Genomic DNA, 17686 nt, shown 5'->3' with positions numbered 1-17686 from the left:
CCCCAATTACTATCAAAAGGATCTTTTTTCTTTTTTAATACTTGGTGTGTGCTCATGGTACTCTACAGACAAGACTTAACTTCTAGACTGTATCAGAGAAGTTTACAATCTAAATGAGAGATAACCATGAGAGATTACAAAAGAACACGAGAAGCAGTGGAGGAAAAGGGAAAGTGCAGACATTTGTCCAAAGATGTTCTTCATTTAAGAAATATTTAAAAGCTCTCAAAAGAAAACACACCCCATGGCCTTCGAATACTAGCATGTCCAGTGCCAGCAAACTGAACACAATCTCACTACCCAACAGATTTCATGATTCTTAAGAATTCTGGCTGAGTGTCTAAACTACAAAGTATATTTTCCCCCTTCTAGTCAAAATTGCTGAAGAAAGCAAATGCACCTTCTTTCAAGACTATTAGCAGATGAATTTATTTGTAATGTTACTACTTATGTGTCCTAAGAAAGCTGTAACACGTAGCCCCATTGTGCCCAGGGTTGTAAAGAGATTAAACAAAGGAGTCAAATTTTCAAACACTATCTAATACAACTGAGCTATATGCTAGATCACTTTTCTGAAAGATCTACTTTGTCAAGTGAAGCTAAGGCACTCACCTCCTGTGACTTCACACATAGGTGTAATTGCTGAGTCATCAACAGGCACACCTGCTATCTGCTCTGATTCTGGAGTTGTGATGCCAGGCAAACGCAGAACTAAAGCAAACAGTCTCTGATCCCAACGAAAAGGTTCCTTAGTCAATTCACTTCCAGGTAAAGGAGAATTGAGAGGTAAATGGAGCTGAAAAGAAAAATATTTAAACTTTTTCTTCACAAAACAGTGAATTCAAAATTCTAGTAGCTACATGACTGCAATTTATTGTACAAGTCAACCACATGGATATGTAACCCAGAGAAGCTTACAATATAAAACATAGTAGATTTTTTATGTCTAATAAATATGAGAGATCCATAATTCAGTCAACACTGTACATAAATTCATTTCACAGCAATATGAAGTTCTGAAGATGTACATTTACTTTTAAGTTCTTTAAACTTGTTTTATTTTAGAATCCTGCAAGCAGAACTGCATTACTGCAATGTTCTTTCCACAGCAATATTAAAATCTCATTTGCCTAAAGTGTACTAAATTAAAGTTTGTTTTTGGTAAGTACCGAAAGGATCCAGGCTCATTTCAGAAAGTCTGTTTCTTTGCATTCATCTTCAATATAAAATGCACCAATGAATGAAATTATCAACTAAGTGGAAGACCAGAGTATTGGTGGGTATGATGATCCTGCAAAAGAAAAATTTCAGTGCCATCGGTATCAAAATCTAGCACTAATGATAAATCAAGTCTCTGTTACAGGCCTTCTAGCTTCCACAGCAGCTTAACTGAAGAGTAGATCCTGCTCATCTTTATCCTTTGCCAACTTCTGGGGTTCATTTGGTGATTACACCATCAGAACTAAAAGTCAAAAGACTTAACTTGATAAGAGTTGCAATTTTTATGACAATATCACTTTTAATGTCGCACACAATGAGCAATTTAAAGAAGTGATTGAAGCACTTCACCTTGGATATACTACAGACAGATTTAAACTTTTAGGTCCACCATGACATGGTACAGAAAGAGAAAAATAAAAAGATTTAAATTAATATTTACGTAAAATGACCCATTTCATGTTCACCCAAGGACATCACAATGTCTAACAAGCATCCATACAGGGAAAAATGCCTTCCTACTGCATGCTGTTGACTCAACATCTGAAGAGAACTATGAAGAACTTTTAAGCTGCTAACAATGCCATCCAAGAATACAGAGTCTTCCCCATTTTATTTTCATTGTCTGAAGAAAGGACAAAGAAGTTACTCACCTTATGCAGTAACAGTGGTTCTTCAAGATGTGCCCCCCCTATGGGTGCTCCACTTTAGGTATGCTTGTGTCCCTGTGCTGCTGATGGGAGAACTTTGGTAGCAGTGTCCGTTGAGCCCGCACATGTGGTCTTTTCTCGTGCTGTGCCATGAGACTAGCCAGCGCATGCAGGCTAACCCTCCCCATTTCCTTCTCTACTGCACAGAACACAAGAACTAGAGGGAAGGAGGATGGGTTGTGGAGCACTCATAGAAACACTGGTCTCAAAGAACCATCATTACTGGACAAGGTGAATAATTTCTTCTTCCAGTAGTGTCCCTATGGGTGTTCCACTGCAGGTGACTCCCAAGCAGTATCCTTTCTGGAGGGTCAGAACTTCAGAGTTGAGTCTATTACAGATGACAGCACCATGGAGCAGAAGATGGCATCAAAGGCAGAGTCCCCAGCGATGGCACAGTGATCTGCAAAAGTGTGGACTGATGCTCATGTTGTCGCTCTCCAGATCTCTAAGATAATGACATCCTTGAAGGAGGCAACGGATGAGGAGATTGACCTTGTTGAGTGTGTATGAATGGCATCTGGAGGGGTCATATGATGAACTTGGGTAACAATGTCTGATACAGTTCGAGACCCACTTGGAAAGTCTTTGGGCTGATATGGCTGAGCCTTTGGAACTTTCCATTGTGCAGAGGAAAAGCCTAGGGGAGTTCCTGAAGATCTTTGTCTTGTCCAGGTAGAAGGCCAGGGCTCTCCTGACATCCAGGTACACAATATAGCCTCCCTGTTGTCTTGATGAGGCTTAGAGTTGAAGATTGGAAGGTGAATCAACTGATTCATGTGAAAGTAGGAGGTTACCTTAGGGATGAATTTTGGATGCAGTCTGAGCATAACCTTATCCGGAAGAATACCATGTAGGGAGGATGTGCCATCAGAGCTGCTATCTCTCCTATTCTCCTGGTCAAGAAAATCACTACCAGGAACGCTACTACCAGGATAGGTATGTTAGTGAACAGGTGTCCATGGTTCAAAGGGGAGCCTAGTCAGTCCTTTCAGTACAACGTTCAGGTCCCATGTGGTGACAGGAAGCTGAAGTTGAGGGAATAAGTTTACTATGTCACTGAGGAACCTTTTTGTAGTTGGGTGTGACAGTTCAGAGTACTCCCCTACAGGTTGGTGAAAGGCTGCAATAGCCACTAGGTGGACGCTGAGAGAGCTTAGAGATAGTCCGAACCATTTTAGGACTAAAGCATAGTCTAGGATATGTAAAAGAACTGCAGATGCTGGGAAGCTTCGTTGGGACATGCACCAAATCTGAAACCTGGACCATTTCTGCAGGTAAGTGCGTCATGTCTCTTGAACACAAGCTTTCTAGGTGTTGGAACCAAACAGGAGCCGTGCTTTGAAGCACAGAATTCCCAGTTTGGAATGTAGAGTACATCCTTTGCTCTGTGAGAGGAGGTGCGGAATGGCCAGGAGAGAGATCAGCAGACATGTTGCAAGCTGAGAGAGGTAAGGGTACCACATCTGTCTCAGCCAAGTAGAAACACGCAATGACACGAGCTCCATCCCTTTTTATTTTCAGCAGGACCTTCGACAGTAGGGGAAATGGAGGGAACATGTAGAAACGGTCCCTGTCCCAGGGGAGGAGGAGAGCATCAACTAAGGAATGTTATCCCATCTCCGGTCTGGAGCAGTTGCATCACACTAAGCAGTTGTATATCCAGAGGAGGAATATGGATGTGTCCCTCTCCTATGACTATGGAAGAGCAGGATCAATGGCCCATTGCAAAGGGGGGGCATTTAGGGGTAATGTATATGGGGTACGGTGTATTCTGTTGGGAATGTATGCAATCTTCCAATATAACACTAGGAGGCAAAATCCTTTCAGTGTATGACCAAATTATGAACTTCTATAAACTGCCACCTGGACTATGGTGCACCAATGGATCAGTGGACTTAATCGTTGTAAACAATCGAACTAGCACCTACTATCCCATACTGTACCAGGTAGTTGAATTGGTTTGGACAATACCAAATTTCACTGTGGATATTCAATGGACACACAAAATGGACAAAAGTACACAAAAATTACAAGAGCAACTTGCTGCAAGCGCCAACAGTTGGCCACACTTACAATACACACTACAGGATGGTGCTGACAAAATTTTAACCTTATCAAAGGAGGAGAAGCAGTATTTTTGCTGGTGGCCAGGATGCTGGATCATACTGCAGTGGTCAGGACTCTTGGTGTTGCCGTGGATTATCATAGCAGCTGGTGTATTGTTAACTATATGTGTGTTACATTGCATATGGAAACAATCAAGGGGGGCACAACCCCCTAGAGAACAGCCACTAATTATAACCTGTAAGTAATGTAGTAAGCCCCTGTAGTGTACTAGACAACCCGGACCCAACCTTCTCCCACTATACTGGAAAGTCTGGAACACTAGTTGGAATAGGTGTAGTATGACCGTACGAGAGAAGGTGCAGTGCATGGTACTACACAAGGGGCAGTGGGACAGATGGAACATCAACACCTTCCACCTTGATGCTTGGCCCTGTCAGAAAGTGTGTCGCCATATGTCCTATGCTTTTCCAGGGATACCTGGGCAGGAGGATCCCAAAAGAAAAAAAAGGGGTAGAGTGTTAGGATATAGATATTCAGGCCTGTCTGTAAAGGCCTATACTCTAAGAATGTAGGTATATGTTTATCATTTAGCTAGTAATAGCAGTATACAAGAAAGAATCTGTGTAAGGGCCTTCTCTCACTGTGACAGTCTGAGGCCCTGTTCTTAGGCCAATGCCTTTGGCTAAGCAGCAGAGGCAGCCATAAGCTGGGAAGCGTACGGTCACATCCTCACATTCCAAACTAGTCAATGTGGGGCTGTTAGGAAGGTGATCCGATCTATCACCTCCAGAGAAAGGGAAGAGCCTAGAAGATGTAAAAGGAAATTTAGGTTGATAGTTTTCTGTCTGGTAAGAACTCACTTATCAATAGACACAGCTGGGAAACCCTTATGTCTTTATAGATGTAATTGTGAAGTCCTCACTTCTGTATTGTTTTGTCATTATAGTTCCCACTTTGCTATTGTTTATTGGCATGGTCTCTGTCTGGTTCTGTGATTGTTTCTGTCTGCTGTATAATTAATTTTGCTGGGTGTAAACCAATTAAGATGGTGGGATATAATTGGTTCGCTAATCATGTTACAATATGTTAGGATTGGTTAGTTAAATTTCAGTAGAATGATTGGTTAAGGTATAGCTAAGAATATTACTATATAAATTAGGGGCAAACAGGAAGTAAGTTGGGATTCGAAAATAAGGAAAAAGGAACTTGGATTTAAGCTTGCTGAAAGTTCACCCCAACAAACATTGAATTGTTTGCACTTTCGGACTTCCGGTATTGATGCTCTCTGTTCATGTGAGAAGGACCAGGGAAGTGGGAGAGTGAAGGAATAAGCTCTCTAACAGAGAGCATCAACTAAGGAATGTTATCCCATCTCCGGTCTGGAGCAGTAGCATGGACACTTCTTGTTCAGCTGAATGGCGAACAAATCTGTAGACAGTGTCCCCCATCATCTGAATAGGTCATGAAGTACCTAAGCATCTCCCACTCATGTTCGTGTGGGAATTTGCAACTGATACCGTCCACTACCAAGTTTTGTGTACCTGGAGATACACTGCAGACAGTGTAATGTTGTGTGAGATTTCCAATTCTATAATCTCATTGCTTCTGCATAAAGAAAGGTGATCTGGCTCCCCTTTGCCAACTGATGTAGTACATACAGGTAACGTTGTCTCAGGATATGTGTGTGTGTGTGTGTGTGTGTGCGTGCGAGATCAGTAGGAGGAAATGAGTAGAGGCATTCCTAACCACTCTCACCTTGAGGAGATTGATGTGGAGGGATATCTTGGTGGGCGACCATTTAGGTGCATGCCCCAACCTATGAATGACGTGTCAGTGGCGAGGAGCAATGATTGTGATGTTTTCAAGAAGGGGATTCCTTTGTAAACAATGCCTGGGTCCTTCCACCAGTTTAAGGAGTTTTTGATCCTGGTGGGTAGTGACAACCTGTCCTTGTTCACTCTGTAAACCAAACCATATTTGGAGGCATTGCATGGGAAGCCTGGCATGAGGTATCACCGCCGTGCCCCTACCATATGTCCCAAGAACTGGAGGCAAAGCCTGACCAGTATTTGTGGGCTGCTCTGAAAGATGTCTATGAGTAAGACTAAGGATAGGAACCTGTACTGAAGTAAGACAGCTTTGGCCTCTAACATGTCGAGGTCAGCCCCTATGAATTCCAGGTATTGCACTGGAGTGAGGGTTGACATCTTGGGTGCTGCTCTGTAGACCCAGCTCTACAAACAAATGTATTGTAGTGTCGGTGACTTGGTGAGCTTCCCGGAGAGATCGGATCCGAGGAGACAATCGTCCAGGTATGGATAAATCATTATCCCTTGAGAGCATAAATGAGTGGCCACCACTGAGAGAACCTTGGAAAATACCCTCAGGGCTAATGATAGACCAAAGGGAAGCAGTCTGTTTTGGTAGTGGTCGTGTCCCAGAGTGAATCTAAGAAATTGTCTGTGAGCTGGTAGATTGAGATGCAAAAATAGATGTCCTAGAGTTTGAGGGCCAAAAACCAGTCTACCTGTTCCAATGCTGAATGATTGTCAATAAGGTGACCATCTTGAAATTTGAGCCTTGACAAACTTGTTGAGAGCTCTGAAGTCTAGTACGTGTCTCCAACCTCCCTTCCTTTTAGATATTAGGAAATAACGAGAGTAGAACTCCATGCCTCACAGATGTTGAGGTACTGGTTCTATGGCTCCTAGCTGGAGGAAGTGACCTATCTTGCATCATAGTAAACTCTCATGAGAGGAGTCCCTGAAGAGGGACAAGGAAGGAGGTACGGAGGTAAGCTGGAGTATCCAGTTCAGACAGTCTCATCAGTTTGATGTTATGCAGTTCCAGGCACTGCAGAACACTGCCAATCAGTGGCCATATGGGTGTGGAACGATGGTTGGCTGTGTCAGCTGGGGGGGGGGGAATAGTCTAACGGTGCCTCGACCTGCCCATCAAAAGTGGTGTTTAGATGTATTGGGCTGGGATGAAGATTGTGGGCCAGACGGTTTCTGTTTAGGAAATTTCCCTTTCTTTATTTGCATCTTACAGTGGAGCTGAGGTTGGTATTGAGACATGCATGGTCTATGCTGGGATTGTGGACTAAATCATCTCTTCTGTCCCACTGTATAGATACCAGTGACCGGAGGGTAGCCCTGGAATCCTTCAGGATATAAAGGGAGGTGGCAGTCTTCTCAGCAAAGAGCTTCGTGCCCTCAAAACAGAAGGTCCTCATCCACGGACTGCACCTTTATATGTGGTATCCTCTACTGTATTCTTGTAATGAGAACAACAGACACCAATGCTCATTGACAAATCATATTAAAAAGGCAGGTAGGACAAAAAGTAGCCACATTTGCACTGCATGATCCAGAATCTTCTGGATTGGTATGGCCAGACGATTTGTTTAAACATAAGCAGCACTACAGTGCCATCCCTTGAGACTTCCATTATTAGACCAAGAACAGGATGGGAAAAATTATAGTGAATGCACTGAGAGATTTCACAAATGAGTGGTCTAGTAACAGAAAAGAAGTTACTTGTATCACCACCCTGAGTACAATCCTAAGGGAAGGACCTCATCCGGCTCAGCGTTTTCCCAATAACCCCTGAAATGTCAAAGCAGAACAATAGTATTCTGATGCTATCAGTAGCAAATGTTGCAGAAGGAGCTGGTAACATGAGAAAATGTCTTCCTTTCATCAATGGACAAGAAGTGGTAGCCCATCTGCATGGGCAGTTCCTGTTCCACATCCCAGCATGAAAGCTGACTGGAAAGGTCCAAGATCTCAGCAATGTACAGGAATAGTTGAAAACTACTTTCAAGAACTATTTGGTTAGTTTGCTCAGGAAAGAAAGATTGGATACTAGGTGGTAATTTGCTAGATCCAAAAAGGTACACAGGTGGCTTTCCTGATTATTGGCTGTGGTTGTCTGTCCAGAGTCAGGCCTTAAAACCTCATGGCCCCTTAACAGCAGCTAGGCTGGGGTACTGCCCTTACTCAGAGGACGGTAGGAAAACATAAATATGCAGACTGCTTAAAGTTAGCCTAGTAGTGATATTTAGACAAACTAATCACATCTGCATTGAAATAGACAGCTCAATTATAGAATGAACTGCCTACAGGATAGTGTCACTGTAGCCTTTGAAGAATTTTAAGAACATCTGGACTAACAGAATTATGGGAAGTCAAGAATAATCTCAAGGACCCTGAAGTAAACTTCACAATCAGATATATCAGGGTGATCTCCAATGCAGGAATCAAAAATATCAGTATTTCTCTGGGAGGAAAGTTATGTGAGCACATTTGGAGCAGTACTAGACAACAGTAACTCCTCACTTAACATTGTAGTTATGTACCCGAAAAATGCTATTTTAAGTGAAACCATGTTAAGCGAATCCAATTTCCCCATAAGAATTGATGTAAATAGGTGGGGTTAGGTTCCAGGGAAATTTTTTTTTGCCACACAAGACTATACATATATATACACACACACATTATAAATTTTAAACAAACAATTTAATGCTGTACACAGCAATGATGACTGTGAAGCTTGGTTGAGGTGGTGGAGTCAGAGGGTGAAAGAGCGTGGGATATTTCCCAGGGAATGCCTTGCTGCTAAATGATGAACTAGCACTTGGCTGAGCCCTCAAGGGTTAACACATTGTTGTTAATGTAGCCTCACACTCTACAAGGCAGCATGGAGGGAGGAGACACAATAGATGCAAGGCAGTGGCTGCAAACCCACATTATCCCATTGGAGCACACCACTCGTTCCAAAGTCCCGGGGGTTGCATGTATGTGTGACACAAGGCAGTGGGGGGAGGGACACCTGAACTGCCCGGCAATTGATAGTCTGCTAGGCGGCTGCGGCACAGAGAACTTAGGGGAGCTGACAGCGGGGCTGCTGGCTGCTGGTTCCAAGCCCCAACCAGCTGCAATGGCTGCTCTTCCTGCAAGCAGTTGACAAAGCAGGGGCTGTCAAACAACATTATAGGGGAGCACTGCGCAACTTTTAAACGAGCATGTTCTCTAATAGATCAGTGACGTAACAACGAAACAATGTTAACTGGGATGACGTTAAGTGAGGAGTTACTGTACCTCATTACTCATCACTCAAAGGGGGGGGGAGGAGACAGACTAGTGCAAAGACATAAAAAAAGAAAACCCAAAACATCAAATACGCTGAAGCAGAAATGATCAAACTGAATTACAGACTACTTGCTAGTGGTCCACAGACAGCTGGCTTCACACATTATGCAACCATGTCCTTTCTCCTACCCTGCTCCTTATCAACTTAAGTACATTAAAAGAAAGCTAAAAATATATTTCACACTTTCTTAATATCACTTTTCCATGAAAGCTCTTTCTCTAAATTGCCACAGGAATGTAATACAAGGAAAACAGGAGAAAAAGTCTGCACAATTACAGTTTGGAAGGGAAGTGGTCTGTAAGATAATCTCTATATTAAAATGTGATGCACCATACAAAAATGTTTGAGAACCTGTTCCAAGAAAAAAAAATCAAGAAAAAAGAAAACCCACCAGCACTGAAAGGGGCTCAGATATTAGCTTTTGCTTTTGAAAAGAGGGACCAGCCTGTAGCAATGTTTTTCTGTTTCAAGGCCTGTACAAAGAAGAAACCAGACCAGAACCATTGTATCAGTAAAGAACCCCTCACCATTCATCTGAGGCCTGGACTACACTAAGGGGAGGGGGGGGGAGAAATACTGATCTAAGTTATGCAACTTCAGCTACGTGAATAACATAGCTGAAATAGATGTACTTAGATCGACTCACCGCAGTGTCTTCACTGCAGTGAGTTGACTGCTGCCGCTCCCCCGTCGACTCCGCCTGGGTCTCTTGCCGAGCTGGAGTACGGGAGTCGACGGGAGAGCACTCGGGGGTCGATTTATCGTGTCTAGACTAGACACGATAAATCGATCCCTGCTGGATTGATTGCTGCCCACCGATCCTGCGGGTAGTGTAGACATACCCTAAGATGTCTGACAATCTGACAAAGAGGATCTGACAATCAAAGCAGTTAGGAATAGTTGTAACTTCACAAGCAGGGAGGCTCATGCCATCTGGTGATAAAACAATTTATTGCCTCAGAGTTTTAGCTATGGTGACCTGTAAAGTTTATTGTGAGCATGGACCCAGTATTTTTTATCTTAAATATTCTAAGGTATAGGTGTGCATTTAATTTGAAATTAACTCCTCTTTAGCCCACCTTTTTGTTTTAAATTGTTAAGGGACATTCCAGAGCTCAGACAATAATGCTAAACAGACAGCTATAAAATCCAGAAGTAATCTCTTCTTCTGCACTTCACGTGTCCCAACCTGCTCTCTGGTTCATGGTTCCCATCCTTGGAAGATCACTACATTAAATCAGGTCCATACAAATTATGTATATTTACACTTTTTCAAGATGTATATGCTTCAGTACAATCCATTTATTCTGGTAAGTCCTTTAAAAAGCTATGTATACTCATTTGATAAGTGTGTCGAATATCCCAATTACCTTCAATAGAATGGTGTTCCATGTCTCTGCCAGTGTTTTAAATCAGATTGTGAAACTGGCAAACTGAGTATTTAGAAACTCTTCAAATCAGTTTAAAAACATATTCCTTAAAAATGCTCAAGTTTTTAGTGCTGAAAAGGCTTTCAAACCATTTCTAGCACAGTATGATTACATAAAAATGTCTCAAACTCAAGGAAACACAGTAAGTTTATCCTATATGTACATTTGAACATGTTTAAATAACTGGTAATCCTAACATATCAGCCTTCTATCAGAAAGTCTGGTACAGTAGATAAACAGTGATCAGACCTTACCTCATCCTGTATCCCACTTGTGGTAGTTAATTTACTCCCATCAGTAACTGTTATAATTATTGCTGGCTCCAGAAAAAAAGGGTTTCTTCCCTAAAAGAAAGTGTAATTACATTAGAAATGCTACGTTCAAATTTAAAAAGTTCTTGCTTAAACCCACAGTGATGCACCAAGGGCCTAATACACCACCCACTGAAGTCAAGGAAATATTCCCATTGACTTCAGAAGGTGATGGATTGGGGTCGTAGGTAGATGGTTTGGTTCCATGGCAATACTCTATGCTATGAATAGGTTCCTCAACCTTTTTACACCTGCAATCCTAGAGCCAATACATATGCTACCATACACCTAAAACAGGCATTTACGTTTATTGACTGTACATTTCATTAGGATGGATAAAAATCAATTATTTAAAAAAAAATCAAAAATCAGTTTTAATTTTAATCAGATTTATTTTATAAAATGCTTTGAGGAAAAAACCTATATAAAGATAAAGATACATTATAGCTCAAAGATATCTCATCATGGAATAAGGATTACAAATTCTAATTCTATACATGAATATATTGTCTCATAGTAATGTTTAAGAAAAGTTTTGTAAATGAGTTCCAATAGTTCATGGATTAGGGACCCAATCTTATGGGGTTCCACAGGCTTCTGTATAGATTATTTAGGTTAATCTTTCTATCTACCCAATGGGACTCAGTGCTCAGTCTAGAAGATATCATCAGAGATGCTTAGTTTTGCAGTTTTCAAACTGTGGATGTGTGTCTCCAGAGGTAACATGCTTGTTAACAGCAAAAGTGTTAAAATAAAATATATAGAGGTGAGAAATAACAGATCTCAACTCTACTGTCCCTCTGCAGATTTGTGTACACACAGTCAATCCCTTACCTCTCTCTAAACGTGCCAAGTTTCAAAAAGTTCAATGAATAGAAGACTGTTGGGGGCAGACTAGATCTGGACAAGGAGAAGTCTGGAGATAAATGTGAGAAGCGACGGACATATGCTTGTTTTGTTAAAATATTTTAAGTTTGCTGTTGAAGAAAAAAATCCAGAATACTTAACGTTGTTGTTTTAGTTAAATAAAACCACTTAAATACCTATCTGGCGATGTTCTCCTCCTAATACAGCATGGCAAGAAAATCCTCCAAATATTAATGATTAACCTGTTGAATTGGAGATAGTTCACCTCCCAATGACTTCATAAGTATCTGCTTCAATTACCTTTTGTAAATGAAATAACCAATCATTCATTTTCTGATATAGCAGTAAAACTATTGTGAAAAATTTTCAAAATAAACTTACTGTTTAAAAATATATAGTGTGTACCTTCTAAAAATGAAACATCTCTGAGTTGTGAAGAATATGTATTAAGGTTATGACAACCAACAAGAATGCACTTTTATGTAGACATCCATGATTAAATCGAGTCTTCCTGACTAGTGATTTAAATCAATTTGATTTAAATCAAATCCACCCTGCATTTCAGAATGTCATATGTTAAATTAACAAAAAAATTTTAGCCTTTTTGAGAATTTCATTAATTGCACATATGCAAATACTAAATGTTCAGTAAATCCAATGGTGCAGCTGTTCACAAGTGGAACATTATCTTCATAACCAGAAGAGCTTGCAACTCCCTCCACTACTACCGATCAAAAATTAAGATTTTCAGAATACTATAGGATCTCAAGAAAACATCTTCACAACCTAAAGGCTGATAACTTAATATTCTAGAAACAACAGGGTTACTTAGAACTGAGTGGTACCCAGTTATTTGGGTCACATTCCAACCAGAGTGATTTTCTCTCATGCATACACACAAACACACTTGTTTCATTAACTATTTAAGTCTTCATAAACATTGACAAGCTTTCTACATCAGCGCCATTTAAGATACAGTGTCCAAAATTACAGAAGACATGGCTTGAAGGCCTTGGGGTCCAGTTCAACTCATCATTAAGCCCTGACAATCAGACCTACGTTGCCATTGGCACTTCCCATTTCCACCACGAACCTGCCAGGAACCTTCAAGAGAAGTATCTAGCCAGAGTGTTCCATCCATGCATGCGTCAATTCCGAGTGGGTTACTATAATTCACTATATCTGGGGTTGAAGATGGAATCCTGTGACAGAGCTCCAGGAGCATATCTCTGTTCTTTCTTCTGTCTGATGGTTTCCAGTCTGCTTCTGTTAACAGGTATGAGAAATCTTTGGCTAGGTCTTCACTTAAAATATAGCATTTTAAGTGAAGACACTTACTGCAGCAACTGGAAAGGTTCTCCGATAGCTATAAGTAATTTACCTCCCGGCGAGGCGTAAGCTAGGTTGACAAAATCCAGAAGAATTTTTTTTCACACCCTTGAGAGAGACATAGCTATGCTGAACAAACTTTTCAGTGCAGATCTGACCTTTAAAAACCATAACTGGGTCAGAATTCAGCTATATCAGTGACTACTTCTCCATCCATAATCCACCAAAACAGTTGTGCTCCTTTGGACAAAATAGTTTACAAAACTCAGGTCAAAGCATGAGAGAAAGCACTCTTAGTCCAGGGATTTGGCTGTGCAGAGACATTCCAGACATTAGACATTTCCATAATCTGACCATTCAGAGCATGCTGCAAGACCCTCCTCTTTGATAAATCTTTCCCACCATAACCAGTATATAAAAAAAACTCTGCCTCTCAGAGCTCCCCCTTTCTCTGGCCAATGGTTCTTTCAGCAGGTCTTCAGCGACTCAGCCCTCCGGCCGAGCCGTATACACTGTCCCCCCTTCCAAGGTATACAGTCCCAAGTTCTTATCATGGCCCTGGTATGGGGCGATAGCTCTTAGGCTTCTTCCCAGAGGTCCTGCCTTCTTCAGACACCCAGCTGGGGCCCATCTCAGTACCCTCAGCTAGTATCCTTTTCAGCAGCCCTCCCTGGGCTCATTCTGCAACTAGACCAGCAGAGCCCATCTCGGTATTCTCGTCTGGTAGGGCCAAGTTCTGTGCTCAGTCTGCCCACACTGACCTTTTGATGGTCCCACTGCTCTTCTATCCAGCCAGTCACCCGGTCTTTCGCAGGCTTCCCTGGACTCGATTTTGTCTGGTGAGCTCTGTGCAGTGAGCTGTCCGCGGTCCAGCTGTTCTTCTAGCCAGCCAGGCACCCAGTCCTCCCTCACTGAGCTCCACACAGCAACTGATGGCTCTCCTCTGCTGCTTGTCTTTTACTTGACCCTTCCGGCCCCTTATTGGTTGCTCCAACAGCTCCTCTGATTGGCTGCTCCTCTGCAGCCACTCTAGGCTGCCTGGAGGACTTTTCACTGCTCTATTCTGGGGCAGGGTGATGCAGGGCCATGAGGCCTGCAGCAGGTGGCCTCCGGACCTAGTCCACCCAGCCACACTCCTGCAAGGGTTGATGACATTGAACTGGTCTACATTGATGCTCTATAATTTAGACGTTAGATATATTTCGTGGTAGTCAAAGACTATAGATTAATGCAACAGCTGCACTTCAGTTGTCTAGAAGACCACAGAACAAGGCTAAAGATGAGCTGAGTTCAAGACCCCACGTACCTCATGCAACAGTTTCTAATATCATAAACACCTACAACACTCTGTCTTAAGGAATGGTGATATCATTTACAATGGGTAAATATTGGAAAAAGATTTCTGCTCAAAATATCTTTTTATTAAAATTTCTCAATTTTCTGACCAATTATAGAGGTCATCAACTCTTGAAGGAAACAGAGGAATCCTGATTTACCAGCTATGACTTTTCAATTCATCTGTAAGAAGGTATGCAGGACAAGCAACTTTAAATCAAGTACTGTAGAAAAAATATATACACAGAAGTTAGCAGTAGACTAAAAAGTTGTTTTTTCATGTAAATGGAAAGCTATACCAAACTATTTATTCCATGGATGTCTCGGTAGAATTTTATTTACTTTTCTAATAGTCTTTGTTTCCAATTTCAAAACAATCATTCAAATCCATTTTGCCACTGGCCTTTGTCCGAGTATTAAAGTCCTACACAAAAATATACTAATCCCCAAAATACCAAATCCTTTAATAGACTTAAGATGATATTAAGATAGACTTATGAGCACTGAAGGTGAATATGTATATCATATCTCTAGAGCTTTAAACATTAATTTGTTATATTTAATGCTGTACATAAGGCTGGCGAGAAGCCATGAACAGCAAATTCCAACTCAGCCTGCAGAAAACTGAGAAATTTACTTAGTTATCTAAATAGGCTTGCTCACAGACAAGTTCCTTACAGAAGGTGCATTACTGATGATTCTAGTTGATGAATTCAGAGTGGCAACTTGCTCCTGTAGGGACTTCAATTGATTGTGTCAAATAGACAACTAATTAGCTCAGCTGGCATTTTTCAATAGCTTCCAATACTCAGTAACTACTAGAGTTACTATCTTGCAACAACTTTGGAATAATTTTCTTCCCACTCTAGAGCCTTCTGGGCGGGGGAGGAGAATACCCAAAACTGAGGAAGAAGCATCTGATGGCAGACTGACTCATTCTATTCCTTTAGCAGATATTATCTGGGAAGTGGTAGAAGAAGTCTAAATTTGTTCCCTTCACTCACACCCTGCACTATCAAGCGCAGATGTGTACTGAAGTGAAAAGAAAAGGTAGTTGCTCCATTAGCTCAGCATAGCAAGTTTTAAAGAAAATTATATTTGAAGTTGGCATAAATAACAGGGAAAACTTGAAATTTGTTAGATTAATATAGAATATACTGGGAAATGAGGGCCTCAAACTCTTAGAATGAAAGTCCCAGTAAACCAGTAACAAGTTAGTATCTTAATTACTGTTAACATAGTATCCCAATACATCTCACAAAATTATTTTTGAATAGTTAAAATGTCATTTTTTTTGTCTCACATCATGAGGCAATTAAATCATGATGTTAGTTACCACTTACCCCAACTGGGGTATGTAGCCCACTGATCCCAAGCTTCCTTGACCAAGCAGGGACTGGGAACTCTTTGCAGAGCTCTTAAGTAATTCCCTCTAGTTATCCCAAGCCACATCTAGCACACTTTGGTCAATATGACACCTTCTGAAAGGAACCCTGGATCACCTCTGAAAGACTACAATAGGAATAAAGTTACTGATAGAATGTCATGATTTTACAGTGTAACAAAACATTTCACCATTATGTGCAAATATGTTTAGAGATCAATGAAAGCTGACCCAGATGTACCTACATAGATTCTGAGAGTTCAAAAAGTGTATTATAGGTAAAGCAAATGAAAGGTAAGACTCACATGAAGTGAAAAAGAAACCTTGCATATTCCACCTTACAAGATTATTAGGTTCTCAGTTCTTAAGAATGAAAGGACAAAGTACCTAAATTCCATTGCCAAATCCATCAGGAAGTCAAAAGTATATATGCAGGAAGCCTAAAGCCATAGGACCTGGATTTTAACCTGAGAAGTCTGATATTAGACCAGAAAGGAAACTAGTCTATTTAGGTAAACTAAAAGACTTGTGGATGGAAAGGCCATTCTTCCGAGATCAGAAAATGATCCAATCTGATTTCTGCTTTTCAAGCTGAGAAGTTTATCAGAATGCCTGTGCAAAAAAGATCTTGTCGTACTGAGAACAACTTGATTGCTCTGGATGCCTCCATTTCCACATACAACAGCTCCATCTGTCATAATTCATTGATAAAAAAGGGCCAAGTAGATCCCTATCAAGGTGCTAGTGCCACGTTCCTGACTTTGTTAGGAGATCACTTTCAGCCTCCTCTATTCCCTCACAGACAAATTTCCCTAACTAACTAGGGTTCACAAAATATACCTCCCAGCTGGCCAGATTAGCTTCAAATTAGTGGAGGTCTACAGACTACCATTTCCACTGGCCTTGAAATTTGTGGTCTATAATAGGGAAATCATTCGTTTATATTTGCTTTCCTTTGTCTCACTGCCTGCTGTCAGCCAGTAGCTGAAGGAATAACATTAGTTTCCTCAACTAGTCTGGAATTTTCCTTCCAGCAAGAACATAGAGACATATTTATGATGTATATCCCAGTACCACCTAGGAATGCAATCAAGGGCCAGGAACCCACTGTGTTAGGCACCATGCAGACAAGTAACAAAGGGAACAGCCGCTGTTCCAAACAACTTGCATAATCTACAAGGTTCCAGGTAAGAAACAAAGGATTGAAGATTGTAAACTGGCACCATAACATATGACATTTGATAAAGCAAAGCAGAGTGTGAAATAACTGAAAGTTCAAAGTTGTAATAATTTTCAGTATAACAAGGAGTTATTGTCCTCTGTTTTTCATGCAGCAATCAAAATGTTTTAGTATATATCTCTGACAAAAAGAGGGACTGAAAGGTGGAATCAGAAGGTTCTGTAACAATTGTGTATGATTTGGGCAGTTAGGGAATGAGAAAGTGTAACTTGAACAGCAAAACTGAGTAGAAAGAGCAGGCTTTGCACCAGTGAGGAAAGGGTGAACGGGATGTGTGAAAAGAACATATGTGAAAGTAAGCTGAAGAAAGAGGGTCAGGGACTCAGAGCAGAGAAAACCAGACAACACAAGGAATAAAGAAGCAAAGGAGTACTCTGGTAAAATCAGATTCCCTCTTACTCCACTGAATATAGACTGCTGTCTTATATCTTTTGAATAAACACTTAAATTCATCCTCGTATGATAGTAACTCATTCTAGTGAGGGATAAAATGTGTTCAAGGGTCTGATACTACCACATACTGTAGTAAAATAATGGATTTTGGATCTCCATGCCTAATTTAGCAGGAGAAGAAAGAGCTCCCTCCCTCTATAGATATCTTACATCATAATCATCATCTGTAAATCCAAGTCAGCTGT

General features: G+C 41.1%; 1 protein-coding gene across 3 annotated transcripts in view; it reads right to left on the bottom strand.

The window, feature by feature from the left end:
• The window catches only part of INTS6 (integrator complex subunit 6), a 76048-nt gene that overhangs the window by 38747 nt on the left and 19615 nt on the right, over positions 1 to 17686 (bottom strand). For all 3 annotated transcript variants that reach the window (XM_084643131.1, XM_084643130.1, XM_084643132.1), the window contains 2 exons: positions 10837 to 10926; positions 613 to 796 (listed from right to left, as the gene is read on the bottom strand). In XM_084643131.1, the coding sequence (XP_084499257.1) occupies positions 613 to 796; positions 10837 to 10926 (274 nt within the window). The remainder of the gene's footprint in view (positions 1 to 612; positions 797 to 10836; positions 10927 to 17686) is intronic.

Source organism: Lepidochelys olivacea, assembly GCF_965140295.1.
Source record: "Lepidochelys olivacea isolate rLepOli2 genome assembly, chromosome: 1".
NCBI lineage: Eukaryota > Metazoa > Chordata > Testudines > Cheloniidae > Lepidochelys > Lepidochelys olivacea.
This window is presented reverse-complemented; position numbering and strand designations above follow the sequence as displayed.